Here is a 26,824-nt window from a genome sequence, read left to right on the forward strand (position 1 = left end):
AGGTTTGTGGTCACTGATTAGAAGGCACAGTGAAGTATCATCACTATTCTCACATAGTATTTGTAGTCAATCAGAAACACGTAATGGTTACAGATGGAATGTTTCGGTTCCTCTAAAATTCACACATTGACACCCTATCCCCTAATGGGATGGGATGGTATTAGGAGCATTAGGTCAGGAGGGCGGAGCCCTGTGAATGCGGTTCGTGCCCTGTCAGAGTCCTGAGAGAGCTTGCTTCGTCTCTCTGCCGTGTGGGGACACAGCCAGAGTATGGCCCTCTACCAACCAGGAAGCAGGCTCTCACCAGACACAGAACCTGACCACGTGGGCGCCTTGATCATGGACTTCAAACCTCCAAAACTGCAAGAAATAAATTTCTGTTGTTTATAAGCTACCCAGTTTATGGTAAAATATAGCAAGCAGTCCGAGCTGACCAAAATTATAATTAGTAACTTATTATTTTAATGCATTAAGATAAAAGATACCACTTTCTTTTGATCTTGCCCTCGTTTGGAAAAACATGGGAAATTAGTAAAAGATGTAGAAGAGATAAAGAACTGCTGTTTGCACATTGCTTGTTTTACATGACACTGAATAGCAACAGCGTCCACAATGGTCTAAAAGGGGGAAAGGAATGTAAGCTCATGTAGCTGCTCGGTGTGTAAGGTGATTTATATGTAATAGGCTCACATAAGTCAGGGGTTTCCCTACCGCTTTCTGCGAGTTATTTGTGTTCATGTCCTCTCTCTGGAACTAGACGACAGAAACTTTCCTGAGGACAGAGAGGAATATATGCCCACATGGATATATGCCCATATATTTTTTCTTTTTTTAAACAGCCTAAAGACTTTCAATTTATCTTCAACTATCTCAGTGCTCAAATGTTTTTCATATATATTATTCCTCGTTCTTTCCTGTGGAATAGGGTTTTATATATATATATATATATATATATATATATATATATATGGTTATTATTTACTTACTTACCACTGTAATAGCATTTCACTGAATGCCATTAAATTAGATTTGCAAAGGCATAAGAAGCCTAGAATTTTACATGAATAACAATTTGGGCAAAAGCAGATTCTTGGCCTTACTTTGTGAGCTTTACATTTTGTTGAATTCCCTATAGCTCTTGGTGGTATATTTTGTATGCAGTAGGTGCTCATTAAATATTAAACTACTGAAGATCTTAGATAAAGTTATTTCAATAGCACTCGAAATCTTCTGGGGGCTATGCAGATGGTTGGAAGAATGCTTCAAGACAGGAAAAGAGCCAACAAAGTACTTTATTAAATAAAAGATGAAGGATGCTCCCAGAAACAAAATTTGTACCTCTTGAGGGGAAACGTTTGCAGTTTAAAAAAAAGGTTATCTTGCCTACGCGAGTTTTGTTAAAAGACTCAAAAGTGTCAAAGAGTTCCATTTAAATTTAGAAAAAGTGCGTTTTAAAGTTGCCAGAAAAACTGTACCCAAAGTGCAGAAGTGAGAGAAGCAAGACCTATTTCATTTTAGTTTAAGCACTTTGGAAAGAAGGGGCTGAGAGCCGGGCCCCACTCGGGAGAACCCAGGAAGGCTGAGAAGCAGCTGCCCTGCTGGGAGTTGGAATGGCAGGGGGAAGTGCACTTCAGCAGGAACATTCTGGAAGGCATTACTTGGGGCCAGTCATGAAGAAAGAGCCCTACCAGGAACCCCTAAGTGAGACGTTTTTCTCTGCTCCAGTTCTCATCTGGCCCACCAGAATGTGGTCTTTTATTATTATTGTTACTATTAAAATTTATTGGGGTGACAGTGGTCAACAAAACTACATAGGTTTCAGGTGTACAATTCTGTAATACATCATCTATATATCACAGTGTGTGTTCACCACCCAGAGTCCGTTCACCTTCCATCACCAGAATGTAGTCTTAAATTAGGGTGGAGACCAAGATCAAGATGCGGGTGTAAACTTTGAGAGACTGGATGATTGAAGGCGTGGACAAACTCTCAGATTTCTAATAGTGGGGACAGTCACAAAACAGACAGATTTTTAAAGTGAATATGAAGAAATTTCTGGAGTGCAGCTATTTTCAAGACTCCTGAAAAAGACCAAACACTTAAGTGACTAAATTGCCTGAACCTTGAAGTCCTGAGCTGGGGATGTTTGGGTTTTTTTTTTTCTGAAGGGGAAGGAACAGTGAGAAAAATCACCAAAAGTCTTGTGAGAAGTCGCTGAAGCAGCAGAGTGGGTGCAAATCTGATGCCTCGGTTTCATTGTTTTAAATCTTACTTCAAATGTCATTTTCAATTTAAAAGTTAGGATGTAAAGGTGAATTTACATTCACATTATATTATTTAAAATTTGCTCATTTAGAACAAATAAGCCTAATGAATAACAGAGTTTCATCTCTGAGATTCAACTGTTTCCAAGAAGGTGACAATTACGGTATCTGTGCTACAAGACAAGGAATCAGCTGAAATGCCACCTCTGCTCATTTAGTCTTAAAATAACAGGTTTTATTCTGTTTTGTTTGTATCTTACTATGTCTTGTTCTAAGTGCTTTATGTATTCCTCTTAATCTTCACAAAAACTTCATACATAGGTATTCTCATTCTTCTCACTTCAGAGATATGAACACTGAGGCAGAGAAGTTAAGTAATTTGCCAACGACTATGCTGCATGTGTAGGTGGTAAAGCCAGAAATCAAACCTAAACACTTGAAATCCAGGGTCCCGGCTCTTACATTCTCTATTTCGCCTTTTAAAGCAGCAAGCCGGTCACTCTCTTTGACTTCGTTTTGTTTGAATTTTCTGCATAGTGGTTATTATTTTCTCCGTTCATTTACTTATGCTTCCGTGCCCCACTGTTAAGGGCTATACCGTGACGAAGGGGTCTTGTCTATTTCCTCCTTTGCTTGCCACTCCCTTGCTAAGAATGGTGCCTGCCATATAACAGGTATGCAATATATATTTGTGGAATGAAAAATGAATCCATCATTGCTATATATTTATCATATCCTGAATTTCAGGCATGAAATAGTGATTAAAAAATATTGAAGGCTGTGGTTTGCAAAATATATTAGTTAAAGCAGAATTACCTCAGGGCTGCCTGTTAGTTGTAGTTAAGGGGGAGGTGGGTGGGCAGGCAGTTGTGAGATCGCCCCTTCTTCTTTCCGGGAAGTGCTACTTTATGTGCACTGGAATCAGAGAGATCTGAATTTAAATCCTGACTTCTTGCTATACTGGGCAAGTTTCTTAACCACTTGAAAAAGAAACCAGCTTCTTGTTGGTATGCAAAACTGTGAGGATGATAGCATCTAACTCAGTGTAGATGTGAGGATTGAATGAGGGTTATGTGTGTAAAACAATTTCACAGCTTTACATAAAATACATTTTAGAAGCTATTCACTCTATTTATATACATACACACACACATATACATATATATATTCTCTCTCTCTCTCTCTATATATATATATATTTTTAGATGCAGATCAAAAATATTATGGCTGAGTTTACCCAGTACTGAATTACATCTGTGATCAGTAAAAAATTTTGTCACTTTGGATAATTGTGTTTGAATGAATACCTGTGTAGACTTTTCAGATGATTAAAGTATTTTTATCACCTATATAGACAGACTTATATGTTACATAGGCTAATTGGATATATTTTTATAAACTATTTGTACTTCAGATTTTGGTTTTGTCCGAAGGCACAGATTGAATTGGATGGTGTAAACCAAAGTAGAACTTAAAATTGTTTTAAATTAGTAGCTTGTAGAGTTCTTCAAAGATCCCTGTAACAACCCCTCCCATGCCACGTGCCCCTTAGGCATTTCTACTTCACCACTGCTCCCATGGGGGGGTGGAGTCTATTCCCCCCTCTTTGAATGTGGGCCGACTTATTTCAACACACTGGATCGTGACAAAGTGACACTGCAGGATTTCCAGAGAAGCCTAAGATTTAAGGGGCCTTGCAGCTTCTGTGTTCGCCCCCTTAGAAGCCAGCAGCCACATAAAATGGTGTGGCGACCTTGCCAGGAAGACCATGCAAAGAGTCCCTTGCTGTTCCAGCCAGCTCAGATGAGGCACAAAACACACAGCAAAGCCATCCTGGCTTCCCTGGCCCAGCCAAGCCACTCCAGGACCACTGTGTAGGAGAGATGAGTAGTCCCTAATGAGCCTTAATTCCAATTGCATGATTGTCAACAAATAAATAGTTGCCGTCGTATTAAGACCAAGTTTTGGGTGATTTTGTTATACAGCAGTAGTTAGCTGAAACAGAAATGAGTGCCTGGAAGTGGAGTGCTGAAGTAATAAAAACTGAAAACACGTGGTATTAGCTATAGGACTCGGCAGTAGGCAGAGGCTGGAAGTGGGGTGAGGAGACTGTTGGTGGAGTCTGGATGATCTGTAAGGAAGTTGCTCTCAGAAGCACGGGAAAGGCAACTTGTGTTCCAGAGTGGTGGGAAATGAACAAGACTTGTTTGTACCATAATTTCAAAGATAGATAAAGTATCTAATGAACCTGTGCTTCCGGTTAAGGAGATTTCCAGGCAGAATGCTCAAAGTGACCACTGTTTTTTTTTTTTTTTTTTTAATGATATATGGATAAAGTGTTATGAACTAAGGAAGAAACTTCAGTTTTGAAGCAGTATTTAGAGAAATATAAGGGCCTGTCAGATTCTTGAACTAAGGATGGGTTTGGGACAAAGACTGACTAAGGTGCTATAAGTAAAATATGGCCACGGGGTAAAGAGTGGGCCTGTAGGTCTCTTTATAAACGCTCTGCAAACTTTAAGGTAGTGGTTTGTAGAGCCACTCAGCTACACAAAGGGATTTGGAGAATCTTAGGAACTTTATAAACAGCATCCTAACTCACAGCCTGAAGTAGAGAGGATCCTGTCTGAAAAGGATTTGTGGACATGAGTTTTTTCCAATCATGAACTATAATTTATTAGTTTATGATTAAATTTAAAATTTTAATAGTTCACTGAAAGCCCACACATTTTTTAAGTTTAAGAAGGCCTTGGCCCCAACTTTCTACGGCCAGGATGCATGTGGAGAAAGCTACTCAGTGACTGCTATGTACCTCCCATAGTTCCCCTTTGTTTGAACACAGTGTCTGTTGAGGTTCACCTGGTTCTGTCTTATCTGTGTGCTGAATGTACACAGGACAGACAACTAGCGTTTTTTGTTCCCAGGTCTCTAAATTAGGAAATTCTGCACCTGATCTGTACCTGGACTTGATATAGATCATGAGATGCTAGACTTTGAGCCAGTGCAATAACGAGACGAGCTCTGTGGGGAAGGAGTTGAGCGTATTTTGCATGTAGGAGGAATGTGAACTGGGACCACAGAGAGGACTTGAGTAGACTGTTTCCTAAGATGTCCGAAACAGTCCTTTCCACCTCCATGTCCTTTTGAAATATGACTTTGCTGCTCATCTCATCAGGAAGTGGAGTCCACTTCTCATCTCCCTCAATTTGGTCTGACCCTGTGACCTGCCTTGACCAAAAGAATGCGGTGGAGGTGACACACTGTGACTTTCAAGCCTAGGCATTAAGTGGCTTTGCCGTTCCCATTTTGCGATCCTTTTGGTATCGAGCCCCCATAAAAAAAAGTGTGGTAATCTTCCTGGAAAGGGAGAGAAGACCAGCCAGTCCCCTGCGGTTCCAGCCATCCTTGCTAAGGCACCAGACATGCGAATGAAATCATCTTGAATCTCCCAGACCTGATGGGCCACCCCAGTTGAACTGACATGAATCAAAGACAAACTGCACCTGACGAACCCTAGACTGATTATAGAATACTGAGAAAAAAAAAAAAAATTTTTTTTTAAGCCACTAAATTTTGGGGTGGTTTTTTACTTATTAATAAATGACTCCAATTACTCCAAACATTTCAAGTGGCTGGATATGACCATATGATCATGCTGAATGATGAAAGCAGCATACCTGCCAATGGCTAAAGCACTGATGTAAGTCAATAGCCTTCAGTGCTAGTTCTGGCTTCTTCTTTACCTGCTATGTCAATGTAGGCAAGTGACTTAATATCTGAGAACCTCCTTTACAGATTAGGGATAATGACAGTCACAGGACTGTTCTGAGGACTGCAGCAAACAACCAGGAAAAAAGCATGCTTGAAAACTACGGAGGATTATTCCAAAAGGAATGAATTCTACTGTTATGACTTGTAAGTGTGCCCCTACAGAGGCACATTAGGCACCAGCTTGCTTACTTAAAATAGCTCTTCTGCTTACTCTCTTCCCATTGATAGATTTCTGTTAATCAGCTTCTCTTTAAGGAAAGGGTCGAAGTAGTTTACATTTTCCTAAATGAAAAATGGTGCAGAAAGACACCAAATATTATTAAAGAAATGGCGAGATGAATATTAAAACAGGCACTTTGTATCTGTAAATTTGATTTCTAGTTTATTTTAACAGCTATACTAAAACCCCATGGTACAGTTAATAGTATTATATGTGTTCCATCAATAAGAAGAAAATATCCTCAAACACAATTTCTAATTTACAAGCTTATGACAAGTTCAAGCTGCTGAGAAATTGGACTTGAAAGTCTGTCTTACAATGATAGAAGACCACTATTAACGCTATCATAATTGTATACCTATTGCATCAAATCTGACATTTCAGTTTAATATGTTTTGCTGAGAGAACATACAATTTTATGGCTTCCAAGTGAAATCAAAACCAACCCAGACGTTTTCACTTTCTGAATATAATTCACTGCAAGGTTTTAAAGCTGCCATCTCTTTTCTTCCCTTTTTCCAAAAGATTGATGTCCTGGCATTCGTTAATTCCACAAGAGCTCATAATGGGTCACTGAGTCAGTGGTGAGCACCTCCATTAACTGTATTAATTTACACTATGTCACCTTAATGACATTTTGTCGCAGCTACCTTTTCTGACATCTACATAGCTATTCAAAAGTAATATAACAACTTCTGAAGGCATTAAGGAAAATTAGTGTAAGAACTGCAGCCAGTGGAATGTCACTGTTACCAAGACTATGCTAGAGGAGGGAAATAAAATAATATACAGTAAAAACTAACTGGTCTGACTTAACTCAGGAGACTTCTCTCCTGACAGGTCACTTCACCAGCACTCTTCTGCTCAGCTGGTACTCATTACCACAGGAAGAGACTGACACTAATACAGAGAGACAGAATAAAGCCATCTACTCGGTTCTAGTTCTCTCTTATATGATTAACTCACTAAGTCAGTAGATATTGCAGAGATACTTTTCTTCAGAAATGGAAAACATTTTTTTACTTTATATACATGCTTTATTTTTATAGCTTAGGGATAAAAAAAAATCAAAAGCTTAGGTTTTAGCAAAACTATCATTACTCTTGGTAACGTATTCTTCCCTGCTAAATCAGGTATTATTTTAGAGGGAAAAAATACTGTACATTTTAATCAGTATATTTAAATATGAATTTAGAAAATCTCAAGGTACAACCAGTATTAGCAAAAAGCTTTTAACATGCCCTTAACGAGGACCCTAAAATTCTGACGCTCTAAACGGAAAGACTGATACATTTGGACAGCATAACAGCAACAAAAGCATAACTGAAATATACTGATAGAGGAAAGCTGAAAGACTGAGAAACCATACTTGCAAATCAACTTGCTGCAATTTCAAAGATCTTTTTCAAATCAATAAGGAAAGACATATGACTCAACTGAAAAATGGGCAAAACATATGAGGAAGTTTACAGTTCAATAAATAAGAAATGCTCAACTTCACTCCTGGTTCATGAAATACAAGCCCAAACAAAGACAACTCCGGTTTTACTCACCAGATTAGCAACACCAGGCTGTTTACTATACTAATGACAAGGAGCCTGGGGAGGAGGCACTCACACTCTGTTGTGGGAGTGAATTACCATTGCGGGAATCCTGGTTTGGCAATAGCTTTCAAAAGTAAAAAGGTATCTAGCCTTTGAGCCGCCAGTCCCATTAATAGAAATTATCCTTGACACATATACAGGAAGTTCATCAAGATGTCTGTGCAAGGATGTTCACTGAAGCTTTGTTTCATAGTAACAATCAGAGAGAAAGACATACTATGCATCCATGGGAGTGTGTAACTAATTATTGCACTGTGTGAAAAGTGCAGACTTAAAAAAGAAAGGTTCCACGTGGAAAGATATTCAAGATACATTATCATAAAATATGAAAGGTTCCGGGTGGCAGGAGAGAACTGAAAATGAGAGCAAATCATGCAACGTTGAACTGTGGAAATGGGCTTCTTATGAACTAATTAAGTTGAGGAGGTGGGGGATGGTACCTGTTTGCATTCAGTATGGCTGCTTGGGGATAAAAAATAAAAAAACACCTCCCAAATTAGTGATAGCCACATTGATCTTTGTCCTTGATGATATGCCCCCAGGAGCCAAAAGAACACAATAACAAAATGGAAACGTTTCTGAAGAGTTTCGGCATATATGAGAATTCTCCCAGCAGTTTTAGAGGGAAAAGCCTGCTGTGGTCAGAGATTGCCATGTAACTTGGTCAGATATTTGGTGATCAAAAGCATCAATAAAATGGTCAGGAGAGAAAGTAAAGCCTAAAACTCTTATATACATACATACATTAGAATGACTGATTCTGATGTAATGTGTGGGCTTTGAATTAAGTTGAAAAGTCAAGTTTCTTTTTCATGAGGATGTCAAACAAGAGTGAGCAGGTGTTTTTACCTGAAAGAGTTTGATGTAATATGGATATAGCTCTGAATTAAGATATAAATCATCTTACATAGGATAGGATGCCTTAAAATGTAGAGAGGAATATTTAATTCACATATGAAATATTTGTTGAATGCTTTTTATGAACACTATGCTAATTCTAGAAGACCATGGGCTCCCCATTCCCTGTAAATTCTCAAAATTTTATTAAGAAACCTATGTAACTTAACTAATCATTGTCACCCCAATAAACTTTAATAAAAAAAGAAAAACAAACGGACTCCCTCCCTGATTTCAGTGGTGGTATATTAGTTTAAATGATGTTTTCTGGATCTTTTAGAATTTTATTCCTCAGTTTTAAGTCTGTTAGGAGGAAAACATGGGCATTAAAACTTTAATATAGTAAAGATTCATGTTAAATTATCTTATTTCCAAATATGAATATCTTGTGTGTATAAATTAATATTCATTTATGCAAACTTTGATGACTATAAATAAGACACATAGATGCGATATACTCCTTGGACCCATTTTCTTTGTTTTTTTTGCTTTCAAAAAAACAAAAACAAAAACAACAAAGTTGTATTCATCCACTTTTCTTACTGTTCAGTAACACTGTAACTGCCTTTTAAAAATGTTTGTAACAGATAAGCACAAATATAAAAATGATAACTTTCACTTTAATTCACTGATTTTGTTGGATTAAAACCCTAAACAAAATAATACTATACCATTTTTATATCTAACAGTATGAATGGCAGTGAGAGGAAAAATTTTGCCTTGAAGAAAAAGGGATTAAAATAAGAAACACATATACCTATGCAATAACCTGATCATATAATCTTATTATCAGGGAAAAAATGAGAAAAATGAAAGAACAAATGCATTTTATTGTTTTGAATATGACTATTTTTAAAAACAAAAGCCCATATAAATGAATAACAAATATTTATATTTAACAATAGTTAAGTGCTACCAACTGTAAAATTGCTCTGCTCTCTGGCTGTTCCTGGATATTGTGTATTGGTTTAATCTAATGTGTATTGTTGCATAGTACCCCCAGGCACAGTCAAGTAAAAGCTAAGGTTATACAGAAGAGCCTACATTTTAAATGGGTCTTGTCATTAATGCTTTATTAATTGCCCCAGGCTATGTAAACCCAAAGCTAGGCAAGCTATAACAATATGACACATTAAGGTCAAATTCAATTCCTGCTGTGTTTTATGGAATGGGCTAAATATTGAGTTAACAGCAGGAAAGGCAATTTATGGGCTTTTCTTTCCATCTCCTGATTATCCGATGTAAATTGGATAGGAATTTTTTGAAATAAGGAAATCACCTTATTTGAATAATATAAAGGATCCTGAATCATTTTCTATGATGCTCAAAATTATTTCCTTTGGTTTCCTTTTAGGTTAGATGTACCACATAATTTTAAAAAGCTACTGTATAAAATGTCTTATAAACCCACTTCAGTTTTAAAATATGAAAATTTCAACATATTTTGAAGTTAAATTAATATCAATAAATAAAAGAGCCTACCTTTACATCAGAAGTATCTCTCTGACTAGTTCTCCAAGACCTTGCGACTGCTGAGAAGGTTCGATCTGGATGGTCAAATTTCCCATCATTTGCATTGAGGAAGAAGGTTGTGAAAGGCTCCTATGCAAGGAAAACAAAAAGAAAAGAAACAAGAATTTGACCCTTCTGAACACAGTTGCCCTCAGTCTTTTGTAAAATACGATTTTCTTTAACCCTCTTGAGGTGGACATAGTGCAGGGTCCTGGAAAGACGCCCATATCAACGGAGTCCTGATATGCCTGTCTGGGCCTGCGTGGGCCAGAGTCACCTGTCATTCTGCAACCTCAGTAGGTCATTTTGCTTCTTGGACTTTAGTCTTCTAATGTATAAAAGGATGAAGTTCCAGTGCTCGGCGATTTTATGAAAAATGATTTTGCATTATTGTCAATTTACAACTCAGATTTTCTTTCTCATAACTAAGGCCATACATAATAACACAGCAAGAAGACAAACACTCTGAAAATCTTCACAACACTGTGGAATGAGGTAGGCAACGTCCATCTTGGATTACCCGTCAAATTCTACTAAAGTACTTGTACCACATTATGGTCTGAGGATCTTATTAAAATGCAAATCTCTGCTTACAAGCTTTCTCGAGCTTTTCAGAGTTCTTAGAAGAAACTCTGAACTACTCAGTTTGTCCTAAAAGCACCTGAATGCTCTGGAATCTGCTCGACTCTTATCTCTCCATTCACCTGTTCACATTCTAAGGTTTTGCCACAGTGCTCTCACTTCTCGTCCTTTGTGCCTGGTGTTCCCTCTGCCGGGTACAAACTTTTCCCTGTAGCTCACGATCCTTACTTGGCTAAGTTCTTTTTTCATCCTTTAAGTCTCAGCCAAGGTGTCATTTTCTCCTGAAAGACTTTCCTTGATTTTTCCAGGCTCTTCAGTATGCTCAAACAGCAAACTATATTTCCTCAAACATATCACTGAAGCATTTGCCACACACTTTTGTAATTGCTTTTTAACTTGTCTATCTTCCCCCACTGCATGAATAGATACCATATCTGTCTTGTTCACTGTTTCATTTCCAACACGTAGAACAACTGCTGGTACATAGAAGTATAATTTGTATGTATAAGGGATGAATGAAACAAAGTAAGTGTAAGTAAGACTAGATAAACTCTAGTCCTTCTAGTATTCTGTGACATTACCTTAGATAACGATGTCTGTCACCTATGACATATTCCCATAGTAGGAAACCTAGGAATAACTTTACCACAAAGTCCTAATGAATTTATTTAATCTTAGTGATTTTTCTGTAGTTTTTATGTTGGGAGCGAGGCATTATGGCAGTTGTCAAACTGCTTCCAAATTTAAAAGGATTAATTAACTTTCATTTTTATTAAGGATTTCTTAGTTAAGTACAACAAAGATAAATATGTATTTCCTTTTCCATGGTTCAATTCTTCACTCAAGTCTAGGATGAATGACATGTCACATAGGTTCAATACTGTTGAGAAATCTTTCCTAAATATTTAGGTTTTTTTCTTTAATATACAATCTGTTTATTCTTTTATACCTATAAAACATTATTTTGCTAATTTAAACTCTTTTTTCCACTAGCCGTAAGGTCTAGCTGTCAGGCCACAGTTACAAATATTATCTTCCTCACTACCTTCCTGAAATCTAGTGTGGCTACATGTCATTAATTTTATAAGTTTGTAATGTAGCACCAATATTTCATGTTCACTGTTGAATGACAGAAAAGCATCAAGAAAGAGATAAGATGAAGAATGATGTAACAATATATAGGTAAGGGGGGTATTATTGATTCACCTGAAAATCAGATATGCATCCAGGAAGTCCATATTGCCGTTTAAGATTTTAAGTGACATGAGTGACAAATAGATGTTACCAAAATTGAGTTAGGAACAAAAATTATGAGATGTCTTTCACTAATTAATTTGCTTTGTAGAGTTTCAACTCACTATTAAATGTGAGGTAGTTGATGCAGCTTATGTTATCACTAAATTAAATTAAAGTGGGGATCTAAAAATTCTAGAAGTAGCAATGGTAAATCAAATGCAATGTGACAGATCTAAGTTTGAATCTTGGTGGAACCATTTACCTCTCTTAGGCAAGTAACTTAACCTGAAGTAGTTGTGCTAAGTATCTCAGTTCCTTCATCTATGTTAATTGGGGATGACAATACCTTGGGGGTAATTAAGGGAATTATATAAGATTAAATGATATTGAGAAAGCTTGAAGTATCTTATCATACATGACACAGTTCTAAAAATGACCACCAGCTTTATGCACTGTGTCAAGTATTCATGGCTGGGCTCTGCACCAGATTGCCAGTTCACTAGACAACCTGACCAGACTCTTACTGTGTTTCCTCGAAACTAAGACCTACCCTAAAAATAAGCCCCAGTTAAGATCGTCAGCCAGACGGACAGATTTAGTACGTTATGATGATGTTCCAGAAGAAGATGACATGACTATATTTGAATAAATGTAGATTGTTGTACATGAAAAAATAAGACAACTCCTGAAAATATGCCCTAATGAGCCTTTTGGAGCAAAAATGAATATAAGACCTGGTCTTATTTTCAGGGAAACAGGGTAGTTCCTTAGGTCTTATTCTTTGTATTCTTTTTTTTCCCTTTGTTTTCAGACCATGCAACAATGTCTTTTATTATATACGGGTTTTTCAAATGATTTCCTCAATCTGTTCATACACACGCAAAAATAAGTGTACTGTTTAGCATATTGGAACTTGCGAAACTGATCATTGCCTAGAGAAGGGAAATTATCCCTGAAACATGCTTAACCCGGAGGCCAGTTCATCCGCCGACCTCCAAGAGCATGGAGATGGACATGATAGACAGAAGGTCCCCATCTGAACCTTTATGTACCACCATTAGATAACCCTTCTTCAGGCCCAGATTGGCAGCACATTTCTTGTCAACAATCATTAAATGTCTAAGAAGACTTTCATCTTCTGCTACAGAAATCTAGGACATATGCTTCTTGGGTATTACCAGAAATGTGTTGGTGTTTGAGGGGAAATGTCATGGAAAGTAGGACACTGGTCATCCTCCAAAATGATTTTGGCTGTGATTTCCCTGCGAATGACCTTCCCGAAAATCATGCTGCTACCTTATCGTGTTTCCCTGAAAATAAGACCAGGTCTTATACCGTATTTCCCCCAAAATAAGACCGGGTCTTACATTAATTTTTGCTCCAAAAGATGCATTAGGGAGTATTTTCAGGGGATGTCTTATTTTTTCATGTACAACAATTCACATTTATTGAAATACAGTAATGCCATCTTCTTCTGGAACATTGTCATAATGTACTAAATGCATCCATCTGACTGACGATATTAACTGGGGCTTATTTTCGGGGTAGGTCTTATTTTTGGGGAAACATGGTAGCAATCTTATCTGTCATCATGGCCTCTGTCCCGCGTGGGTGCTGGGAGAGAAGGCTCCTTAGGTCTTACTCATCTGTGTAGCCTCAGCCAAGCGTAGGACTTGGCTCAGTCAGTGTTTAATAAATGTTTGTCTAGTAAATGTTAATAAGTGTTTAGTAAACATGCAAGCGACTTTTGGGACATGGCTGGGTAAGAGTAAGATGTAGTTTTTCTTGTCATTCGTAACCAGTAGTTTGACCCAAAAGTTGTATCTTCCAATCCACTTCTTCATTATTCTAGGATGCTGATGGAAGGCAATCATTATTTGTTTTCTCTGTACATAGTGGGCAGTGATTAATTTAGAAGGATCAGACTTATCTCAATGTATTTAACCTATTAAAAAGATGTGAATGAAGACCAATTTATACTATGCAAAGCCTTACTTATCATCAGCCACTAAAAGCTGATCTCTACCATGATGTAAATGATACTGGTTTTCACCCTTAACAAAGACATGCCAAGAACAACACAGATGGGCATAGAGAAAAGCAATCAGAAATTGAAGAATCACTTTTATTTCTGATCATGAAGTTTATGAACCTACTGGCGCCTCACAGCAGAGAATACTCAAGAACTCCACATTTCACTGTTCTGAGTAGCTTTTAAGGAGATCTGATTAACAACTGTTTCAGGGTCACATACTACATACATTACTGACATATAATTTTCATTATTCCTGAAGGCCTCCAGCTGCTACACGGTAGAGTACTAATGGAAATTGATAACCTATTTGTTTATAAGTGGGTATTGATTTTTCAAGCTCTGATTACCATGGAGATTACCTTTCTCCATGTGTTTTCCTTTTACCTTCAAGGTACAGCACGAGGCCTTCCTTTTTCATTTGACTCATGCTTGACTAACATAGAGAATCAAGTGCTACATGAAGCTCAAGGAACTTGTATATTTTTTCACCAAACACATGTGGATTGAACCATTTGCTATGTGTATATCACCATATCAGATATTTTATTCTTACACTAGAAAGCTTTTGGCTTAGGAAAAAAGATGTACAAATGAATAAAAATGAAATTGAAATACTGGCACTAGTTGCGCTTTAAAAACTCCAGGTTAGGTCCTGTAATGTAAAAGGATGGCTTCCTTCTCCTAGTTACATCCACTCCAAGGTCACTGCATATCGTCCAACCCTTTTTCTGTGCTAGAAAATACAACTAAGCTGTCCTGCACTAAGAAGTACCTGTGCTACTGAATTCTCTCATAACCTTTAGTTCCCTGGAAGGACACTAACGACCTTCCCTGCCTTTCCATGATTACAGACCAATTCCATATTGAGCAATCTTACTCCATTCCCCTGCCCCTCTTCTCTTTAGCCAATTCCTTTATTCTTCTGTCTTGCATGCTTTTTGATTAATCATCTCACAATAACCTTTGCTTACGTCCCTCCCCCCTTGAAGTTTTCTTCTTTTCCTTCTCTTCATTTCGTTTGAAACAAACCCCATTCATGGGTAATAGGTAGTGCTTGGGATATAACTAAATCAAACAAAAGATTTATATTTTGAATTGATATGAAACATAGTAAGTACTAAAGGGAAGAGAACTATGAATTACTGAGCACCTCTCTATGCTGCGCACTGTATTATCTCACTTAACTCAATCCTCACTGTTATCATTCAGAGTAGGGACAATTAGTCCCGTTTGACATCTGAGAAAATCAAGATCTCATTCTGGGAAATGGAGGAGCCATTATTTCCACTGTGCTTTGTCTAACTTCAGAAATGTGCTTCCTCCCATTGCTTTTGAAAGAGCCCAGGAGTACCATTTAGAATCTTCTAAGTCTCTGTTAATTAACCCATGTACCTGTTATAAACCATGCTTTTCATTAACAATTCCTCATCTTCCTCTCAGCAAATATGTATGTCTTTAAGCATCAATATTCAAGATAAATGTGACAATATTTTATTCAGTAGCATTATCTTTTGGTTTTAATGCCACACTGGCAAAAGTGTTTCTATTATTTTTTCACTATAAATACGTATTTTTAAATATAGTATGGTTTAAACAGGTTCTTAGGTAGGCTTTCAAAGCAATCCATCATTTATAAAGAAAGTCCCAAATTCTAAACAACTGATTTATAAATTAATTCTGTTGCACAACCTATTTAACTTCCTAAGAATTATGATTATGTATAAAAAGAATTATGATTAAATGTTTGACAAATTAATATTTTAGAGGTAAGCTGAATATATTGAATTCAAAAGGTGAATAGGTTATTAAGGGATGAAAGGTCAGAGAGTGATATTTAATTACTGCTGTGTGTGTTATATGTGCTGAGTAAGATTTAAAGTAAAAACATTCCAAGTAACATGTGTCCTTTTATACTACTTAATATCTGAAGAAACTCCAAACTCTGCTAAAATAGTTTATTCATCATTTGCTCAATGGCAGCTAGCAAGAAAACAGTTTTTTCAGAGTCTTGTAATTTAGACAGTGACTTTACTGGTGGTTTGTTTAATATAATATTTTTAATTTAAAATAATGAGGTATGTAGCTAATTCATATTTTAAAGCAATTATCATTGTCATACTAAATATACTGACTGAAAATAATAATGAGCTTAATGATTTTGGGTCTAAAAATCTTGAAAGGTAAAGGGCAGACTCTTTAATCTGCACTTTGTTTTTACGAACAAATTCTTAGTGACATGAATTTTAATGCATTTTCTACTTCATAAACTTCTATTGCAATGGGAGTGAGGAAATCACAATTCTCTGGGCCATTAGGTTAAACATGTAGAAAACTATTAGACTATGGTACTTCTCTTTGTAATAGCACGACACAGGATGTGTTGGCTGAATGAGTCCCCATTAAAGCAGTCCTATAGATCTGTTCTGTCCACTACATTAGCCACTAGCCACGTGGCTACCGAGTACTTGAAATATAGCTAGCTCCAACTGAATGTGCTATAAATATAATATTAATTCTGGATTTCAAAGACTTAACCCCATCCCCACCCTCCGAAAGTTAAACATCTCAATAATTTTTATATTGGTTACATGTTGAAATCATAACATTTTGGGTATATTGGGCTAACAAATATATTTATTAGAATTAATTTCACCTGTTTCTTTTTACTCTTAAATGTGGCTACTAGAAATTTTAAATTACATAAGTGGCTGGCATTATATTTCTGTCCTTTAGCACACTATGGACAGCACTAAAACGTACCTGTGCTATATACGAGGTCAGACAATTAAGTTCACAAACTTACTGCAACAAGGTTGCTAGCCTTTTTTAATATCAGAGGAATTATTCATTATGAATTTGTACCAAATGGACAAACAGTTTACCTAAGTTTACTATTTGCAAGCACTGAAAAAGCTGTGTGAAAAGTTAAACAACAATTCATGACTCTTGCATCACGACAATTCACCAGCTCACAGGGCACTGTCTGTGACAGAGTTTTTAGCCAGTAAACAAATAACTGGATTGGAACACCCTCCCTACTCACCTGATCTAGCCAAAGATAAAGGAAATATTGAAAGGAAGGCATTTTGATGACATTCAGGACATCAAGGGTAATACGACGACAGCTCTGATGACCATTTTAGAAAAAGAGTTCCAAAATTGCTTTGAAGGGTGGATAGGTGCTGGCATCGGTACATAGCTTCCCAAGGGGAGTGCTTTGAAGGTGACCACAGTGATATTCAGCAATGAGGTATGGAGCACTTTTTCTAGGATGAGTTCTCGAACTTAATTGTCTGACCCCATATATACATAGCATTTCTGCCATACCCTGCATTGATTCAAATTTGTATTGCATTCTCGGAAATAGAAGAGTATTAATTGAAGTCAAGCTGTTGACAAGTACTTTTATGGACTCACACTTAAATAAGTCTTATATATCTGGCATTAGACTAATCTGATTGCACAAAATCATTGAATACTACTTTCTGTATTTAAAAATACTACCATATATATGATACATATGTGACACATCATATATATACTCTCGTTTAAGTCTCAAAACACTTTCCTTGATAATGGTTCCTCAGAAATGGTTCCTGACTATTTTTTAGTCCCCCAAATACCTGAGAGAGGCATCTTACTCCCCCCACAACAGTGGCTCATTATAGCAATGATTGTCTTTTTTTTAATTAAAATTTATCGGGGTGACAATGAATAGTAAAATTATATAGGTATCAAGCATACAAGTCTGTAATACATCATCTATATATCACATTGTGTGTTCACCACCCAGAGTCAGTTTGCAGTGATTGTCCTTGATGGGACATGAGGTGATATGAAAAAGATACTCCCAGGTTGAGTATCTGTGGTTTAAATTCTTTCTAAAGCTTTCCTTTTCTACCAGTTTTGGAAGAGCCTCTGAGAGTCCACATGCAATAAAGTGGTGAAGCCAACAGACCGTGCTGCTGAAGAAGAATAACACTCAGGGGCTGCTTAGGCCCAGGTACGCCATTGCTGAGCTTCCAGAGTGAATCTGAAGCAGCAAACGAACTTGAACTTTACCGACACATTTTTTCTCTAGGTTTTTTTCCTTTTTAACTCCCTTTGCTGATTTTTTTGTTAAAACATTTATAACATGCCCAGCTAGTAAGTCATTTCCCACTGGTGGCAGTAATGATTAAGAATTTGGTTTCATGGTCTGACCATTTTGGTGACCAGATAATCTAATTTATTAGTCATTTTGTTTTCTTGTCTGTCTATTTGTGAGCCCAAATTAAATAAGAATATGTTTTATTTCCATTATAAAGGGCACTAGCTCCTGGGGATCTTGACTGGCAAATTTTTGTATTTCGGTGTTTAGTTTTGACCTGTGGCTAAAACTGCAGGATAGAAGCTATAAATTCTCTCTCTCTATATGTGTGTTTGTAATTTAGAAAAGCTTTTATGTCTCCTGCGAGTGTGAAGTATTTTCCTATGTCTGGAGACTGTTAATAAATTATTACAACCCATAAACTAAAGGTGTTTTGTTCTGATTGGTTTATAGTGGTAAACAGGTACTTACATAAATCTAATATTCCCCCCAAATTAACAGTAAACAAAGAAATAGAACTTCTTATACTTTAGAAGTGCTAGAGTTAAAAAAATATTTCTTACAGAACAACTAGCTCTGAAACATATTTGTAATAAAATCCAAGTTCACATAATTAAGGTGAATTTTGGAACAAATTAGACTAATAATTTTGGTCTATAAAAGAAAGTCTTATGCCTTTTCCTTTAGTTTACAATTATAGAGTTTATCTTTTAAAATAAGATTTGGGTTTGTTTTCTCACAAACTCGTTAATCTAAACTTCTTATGTTTGTTTAGGATTATGACAAATATGAAATTTGAGTTCGATTAAATGGAATCATAATTCTGACAAACATTTTATAACAGAAATTGTTTGCAGTATATTGTCTATCTAATTACTTAAAACATAGTCATATTACATATTTGTAGTACATTCAATTTCTCCCCATTATGTACTAGAGAATGCTTGAGGAAAACTCCAAACTGAAGCTGCTGTTTAGGCAGAAGAAAAAACAACCTTTGAAAATAGCAGATGCATCACCATGTGTGCACATTTTCGTGTATGTCACTTTACCATGTGTTTCTGAGGCAAATCAGCCTCATGCAACACAGTGGTCTGAAGTATATTTTGGTAAGGATAAAAAACATTATTGATTATATTGATTTAGAGATTTGATTTAGCATTCTAGAATATTCCTCTGTTGCTTATCGAAAAATAAAAAATCAGGTCATCTGGCTCCAGTAATTGCCCTTTACTAGACTAGATTGAAGAAGGCAAAACTAAAGGCAAAGAGATTAGTTAAGGGCTTTTGCAATAACCTAGATTAAAAATAATGGGAAACTGAACTAAGGAAATGACAGAGTTAATAGAGAAAAGGAGATAGATTGTAGAGATATTTAATTGGTAGGACCTATCTGATGTGATATCTGATTGGACATAAGGGGCTGGTAAAACAGAAAATTCCCCAGGCAGTTAACTGAGTGAGTGCTCTTGCCATTTACTGAGATAGGAAATGCAGTAGGAACCACAGCAGATTTGTGAAGGAGATGAATCCACTTTTGGAAACGATGTTAAGGTATGGTGAGATGTGCAGGTAGGAAATACCTGGTAGGATACACAAATTTTATACAGTTGGGATGATAAGAAGGAAACCAGGAGAGGATATTGTCAGGGGAGCCATGAGAAGGAAGAATTTCAAGGCAAAAGTGAGCAGTGGTGTCAAATGCTTCAAATATATCAAGTATGAAACGGGAAGCTCTACCCCCTTAACTTAAACCTCCATAAGAACAATTCAGTAAATGATGGGTGTGGAACCTAAACCAACCAGGCTCAAGACTGACGAGGAGGTGACAGAGACAAGCGCAGTGCTGTGCAGTGCAGCAGAGGCTGTGCTTTTGTACATTTTAGATGCAGGGAGGGAAGTGGGAAGTACCTGCAGAGTGGGGGGAGGGGCTGGAAGGAAATATTTATTTATTTATAAGACCAAAGAGACTTGAATATATTTATACCTTAGAAGAAAGAGAAAGTAACAAAAAGAAGTCTTCAAGTCATTTAGAGACTGTTTTGAAAATGCATTGCCCAAGAAGCAAGGTTGAGACGGCTGGGGAGAGTGTCAGCTTGTGACAATCAGTGAGAAAGGAAACAATGGGTACGAAAGACCAATTCTAGGAGCTTGGTTCCTTTTATAACTGGTTTAGGTATAAGAAGTTCACAATAGTCTATAGTCCTAACCTAATTTTGAAAATAAGAAAACTCATTTAAAAAAATGATTCAGGTTTTGCTAGAGTTTGGAATCTTGCATTTCTACTTCATTGATCTCTAACCTTTGTTTAAAACAAATACCTCCTGGGTATATACCCAAAAAATCTAAAAACATTTATCCGTAAAGATATATGTGCTCTGATGTTCTCTGCAGCTTTATTTAAGGTGGCCAAGACATGGAAACAACAAAAGTGTCCTTCCATTGATGACTGGATAAAGAAGATGTGGTACATATACACAATGGAATACTACTCTGCCATAAGAAAAGATGAAATAGTGCCATTTGCGACAACATGGATAGATCTTGAGATTATTATGCTAAGTGAAATAAGTCAGACAGAAAAAGTCGAGAACCATATGATTTCACTGATATGTGGGATATAAAACTGAAAACAACAAATGAACAAAACAAACAAATAAAGAAACAAAAACTCATAGACACAGACAATAGTTTAGTGGTTACCAGAAGGTAAGGGGGGAGAGGAGTGGTAGATGAGGGTAAACAGGATCAAATATATGGTGATGGAAGCAGAACTGACTCTGGGTGGTGAACACATAACATGATATATAGATGATGCATTACAGAATTGTACACTTGAAACCTATATAACTTTACTAACCATTGTTACCCCAATAAACTTTAATTAAAAAGAAACAAACAGATACCAAGTATATTTGATTTTTATTCAATTTACTTATGTTAAAACCTTTGAGGAATTAAAGGCAAACTGTGACAGAACGAAGACACTCACAATTCGCACCAGCCAGGATAAGGTGGAGGTTGCTGTTGAATAATGCGTATTGTAATGGTACGGTGGGCTTTGATCGTCTTCCCATGTCTCATAACGCTCTGCATAAAACACAGCTCTCTTGGGGTTCAAAGCACCGATCGGCTATAAAAAGAGAAAAAGAAGAATTTTGTTTAATACAGTCATATTAGACATTCTATATTATAACTCTTTATCTTGAAAGCATTTACTATTAATTCATTTTAACCATAAAGCACATATCAATGATTTTGTATTATATTTTTACCAAATTTAATTTTGATATTAATTCCAAATTATTACACTTGATAAAAATCACCCCATAAGGTGATATATATATATGCAAGGTTTCTAGATTTTACTGAAAGTTTCAGTAAACAGGATTATCAGAGATCCAGTTTAAACTGTTAAGGTGAAACCAATGTTTTTTATGCTATTTTTCCTGCCTACTTAACAACCACCACAATGAACATTTAGCTGGATGACTGGAAATCTAATGAGGAAGTGAAGCAACTGACCATATAACAACCATATTAGAGAAAACCTTGTCTTGGCCTGGCACCCAGAATGCGAAAGACATTACCCATAAGGAAATCCTGCATGGATTGTTGGAATGTTAGTTTCATTCTGTTATACAAAAGGAGCATATATTCTTTTTATTAAGTTAAAGTGTAAGTCAAAGGCTGATGGAAATAATTTTGACATTTCAGATTCCCTGGAAAGCATTTTGTGATGGCCACTAAGACCCTTTCGATCAGTACCCCCACATCCCCGACAATGAAGTTAATCCCTGCACTGGAGCACACAGTAAAACGCTAGGACACAATATATCTTTTTCTTTCAACAAAGCATGTGTTAATTGGATCATTGTCTCAAATTTCTTAGCACACCTGATAATAAAGAATTTCTAGCATACAATCCTCATGATTTCTAATAGCAAACTGCCTTAGCTTAAGTTTTTCTCTCATTTTGGTTTAATGGGATATGGAGTCCACTCTTATGATACCTAATAGCTACATTACTTTATGTTAGGTGCATATTATAAAAATGAATGATTATAGAGAAAACACAAGATGGATAGTAAGTATAATATATAACTCCTTTATTTTAAAATTTAATATTACTAGTTAACTATGAAGCTCCCCCAAAGGCTTAATTTTAACAAAAGAAGTAGTAGAAAATTAGTGTTTCAGTAGGACAAATAATGTTACACAAGAGAGAAAGATTCATTTATAAATTGCTTGTAGCTTTTTCTTTCGGTCCTTGGGGACTAATTTAAACAACACAATGTTGTCAGCAGTTAAGAGTCTGTTAGAATTTCCATAATAAACTCTTATTTGCAAGGGTTTTTATCCTGAATATTAAAATTATTTGTTAATTATATTCATTTGTCTTTAACTTAATTATGACTTAACAAAGATGAAACAATTTAATAATTTACTTTTTAAAAACTGGTTTAAAAATTCTTTTTAAATGTTTTTAAATGTTTATCCCAAACTTCATTGGGTTAAATCTCATTGGTATCCATCCCTCAAATCTTTTTAAATAGATCTAAAAAGGCAAGGTAATTTCATTAATTGTCCCATAAAATATCAATAATATTTAAAACAAATTTTTAATTACTTTTTTGGTAAAAAGGTAATTACTATAGTGGAATGAATGTGAGTTTTGTTACAATTTAGAAATAGTAAGTTTTTCATTTAAAACGGCCTGTATATATTTTATACTTTCCTAGGTGGCAGATATCTGTTTTTCTAAGTCAATATTGTAAGTATATTTTTTCACAGCATTTAACATGTTTAATACTTTGTTCTGTCTTGAATATGCTAAAAGATCTTTCATAGGCATAACTTGTCTGCACAATCCTTAAGGATTGACCTTGTCTGCTATTGTTTGTTCTGCCAGACCTCACAAGACATTCTTGTAAAAGGAACATGGCCTTTTCGCTAATCTTTTCCAGCCTTCTCCTCAACTACTGGAAAAGGGATAAAGTAAATATTTACGCTTTTTATTTTACTCAAGTTTCATCAAAGTCATTTATTGGAGTGTTTTACACAATAATACTTTGCAGGAAATGGCTGCATAGTATTAAAGCCTGCATATGCCTTCATTAGTAACTTCTTAAAATACATTTCTAAGTTTGAATGTTTACCTAATACATTTAGAAAGGAATGTTATAAAACAAGGTGTTAATGATTTGGTTTGTATTTATTATTTTTCACTTATTTTGTTTCTAATAATCAAGAAGAAATAAATCATTCAAAGGAAAAATGCTTCAAAATGTCTGTTTGAGAAATGAGAGTTTCATCATAGATGGCATATTTTCTTATTGAAGCCAAACAGAATTATCTGTCTATCTATCTATCTATCTATCTATCTATCTATCTATCTATCTATCTATCTATCTATCATCTATCCATCCATCCATCCATCCATCCATCCATCCATCCATCCATCCATCCATCCATCCATCCATCCATCCATCTATCTATCTATCTATCTATCTATCTATCTGTCATCTACATATTATATCTAACTATTCACCTACACATAATTTATAAGGTTCTTAAGTGTGGTATCCTTTTAAAATTTGAGCAAATAATGCAATGTCAATACCATTTAAATTTAACAAATGAGTAAGGTAAGAATTCTGACGAAGAAGTAAAACTATACTTAATGAAATTTATAAATTTATCTTGTATCCCATTCCAATATTTAGCATAATTACCATAGCAAAAAGCAGTTTCCTTTTCTCTCAAACAAGAGGTGCATTTAGACAGAGCATCTCTATGACTTTTGGGTGTTTCTGTATGAAAAGGTGTAACTGACTTTTTAGCTCTTGCTATTAGATTTATTATTACTTTGACTTTATGATTTTATATGTTACAAGTTGACACTGTAACAGATAACAGAAAATGATACCAATAACAATGCAGGAATAAAAATAAAATTTCTACCTCTACACTTTCTTATTATAATTTAATTTCTAAAACTGTTATAAAGCCTACATAGCTTGCAAAAACACTATTTAAATATCAAATTGGTGGAAAATTATATGTGTAACATTGCCATGTCTATATAAAACACCATTAAATCTATTGAAAAAGTGATATTGAAGATTTTCTCTACCACTCAATTTCCCCTTTTTGAATATTAAAGAGAAAAATTTGTCTCAGCTTAAGTATCACAGAAAGCTTTGTTTTCCTGAAAAAAACTTGTGATTTTATCATATGGAACAAAAATCCTGACAGATGCTATAGAGATTTACAATATTAAAGACTCTGAAAGATATTATTATAAATAGAATTGTTTAATTTTGTTCACTCCAGTGTTTCTTATCTATCTATCTATCTATTTATCTATCTATCTATCATCTATCATCTATGTATTTATCTATCTATGTATCTATCTATGTATGTATCTATGTATCTATGTATCTATGTATCTATTTGTCTATCTATCTATCTATCTATCTATCTATCTATCTATCTATCTATCTATCTATCTATCTATCTATCTATCAATCTACCTTTCCTACCTACCTACCTACTTATCTACCTATACTGGAATCTCATCTTTTTTTTGGTTTTCCTAACTGTTAACATGTAATACAACTAGTGTTCCTTGGAATATACTTAGAAAAATTCTGGTTATAATCCTTATGGTATATAGCTCTGAGTGCTAACTTTTTATTTGATTTCATTTCCCTATTTTCTTTCCCTTTCTGTACTTTGATGTATTAATATTTTTCTATTTTATATAAGCTTACAAGTTTTATCAAGTCCTTTTTATGGAATAGGTATATACATTAAACAAGATAGTAAAGAATGAGCAACACAAATACTTAATTAAAAGATACTTATTGGGCAAATGGTACTATACGAGGCATTAAAAGGATTTTAGAGAATATAAAAGTCTGAGCACAAAGCCGGATTGATTTGAATAAATAAATCAACAATAAGGGTGGACTGATTGGAGGCATGGTCAATGCCATGAAAATAGATTACAATTTTTAAGAATAAGAAAAGGCTTTCAAAGAGAAATCAGAGGACCAACTAATGTAATATTAGTAACACTGAATTCTGGTGCATCAAAAACAACTTGAAAAATGCTCATGATGTTCATAGTATTAGGATTCTGCTTGTAAGTATGAGTATACATAACATTGAGATTTCACTATTGCTGTTACAACTGCTAATGGTAGTACAGATTTGTATAAAATATTGTTTCCACATCCATTTTCTAGATTGATTTTCAAAATCTCTGAGGTGGGCAAGGTATTCATTAAAGCCTAACTTCATGATGAGAAACACAAGTACCTGGGTCTCCACTGTTTCCACAACACTGGGTTGCCTCTTCATTGCTAAATATGAAATTCTGATGCCATTTTTTTCTTCTATATCTGCGTACTTAACTCCTTATTCCTCACAGATCCTCAGCAATGGAATGAACCTTACAGGCCTACGGTCCAACTGCCTTACATTACAGATGTGGACAATGAAGACAAGTCAAATCCAGGTCACATTGCTGTGATCCTTTTCACAGAACCAGCTGAAGCTTTGTGTTAGATACAGCGTGAAGCTGGATACAGTTGATTGATTTGTTGGCCTTCTAAGTACTACTTTTAGTTATCTTAATACTCTTAACACTTCTGAGCTTCTAACAATCTATCTTGTTATCTTTCATTGGAATAACCAGTGGCTTGGGGATCCTTAGAACAATTTTCAGGAATTCTTGCTTTTTTCATTTTTCCAGTCATGAGCTACATATCATCATTCTTAAAACTCTGTTATGACGATGTAGAAATCATACCTGCAGATGCTTCTGTGCTCAAGTAAATTCCCTACCTCCCTTTTTGTCTGACTAGGGAATTTGAATTCATTCTTCTGGAAGTAGCTCAAGTTACATCTGTGAAGGCCTATGTGACACCATCTGGTTATAGTTAGGCAAGTTTATAACTTTTTTTTAACCCAGTAAACTAGCCCTTCAAGGGAATGTCCTATGTTTTATTGATCTCTGAAATCTCAGCACCTAATACAGTACCTGGCTCTTTTTAGGTGCACACTAAACGCTGAATAAATGAAGACTTATTGATCGGATAATATATATTATATATAATATGTATTATATACAATATATATAATACATATTATATATTATATACATCATGTATAATATGTATAATTTTATATATCATATATATTATACATATAATACTTTTAATTTTCGAATGAAAATTCTAGACAAAATTCTTAGGCAAAATCAAAAGACAACAAAGTGGAAAATATTTATTGCAATATGATAAAGGGCTAGTTTCCTTAAAATGAGCTCTGACAAATCAATAACAATGAGCAATCTATTAAATAAATGAGCAGATGAGAAACACAGGCAATTCACAGATGCAAATTTCCAACACATGTAGGAAAAATAGCATCAGCTCATACAATGTAATGGGTAACTTTTTTTTTTTTTTCTGTTCAGCATGCATTACTACTGTCCCTTTATGATCCTTCCCCATTCTTGGTCGACCTGGTTCATTCAGGTGGGCTGACTCTATTACCTACCCCCCTTGGTGGGCATGTCATCCAGGCTTCTCAATCAGCTTA

General features: G+C 35.5%; 1 protein-coding gene across 8 annotated transcripts in view; it reads right to left on the reverse strand.

Annotated features, from left to right (window-relative positions):
• NBEA (neurobeachin) overlaps positions 1-26,824 on the reverse strand; it is a 661,793-nt gene that overhangs the window by 65,855 nt on the left and 569,114 nt on the right. For all 8 annotated transcript variants that reach the window (XM_074330026.1, XM_074330024.1, XM_074330023.1 and 5 more), the window contains 2 exons: positions 21,204-21,344; positions 10,239-10,358 (listed from right to left, as the gene is read on the reverse strand). In XM_074330026.1, the coding sequence (XP_074186127.1) occupies positions 10,239-10,358; positions 21,204-21,344 (261 nt within the window). The remainder of the gene's footprint in view (positions 1-10,238; positions 10,359-21,203; positions 21,345-26,824) is intronic.

Source organism: Rhinolophus sinicus, linkage group LG04 (genome assembly GCF_036562045.2).
Source record: "Rhinolophus sinicus isolate RSC01 linkage group LG04, ASM3656204v1, whole genome shotgun sequence".
NCBI lineage: Eukaryota > Metazoa > Chordata > Mammalia > Chiroptera > Rhinolophidae > Rhinolophus > Rhinolophus sinicus.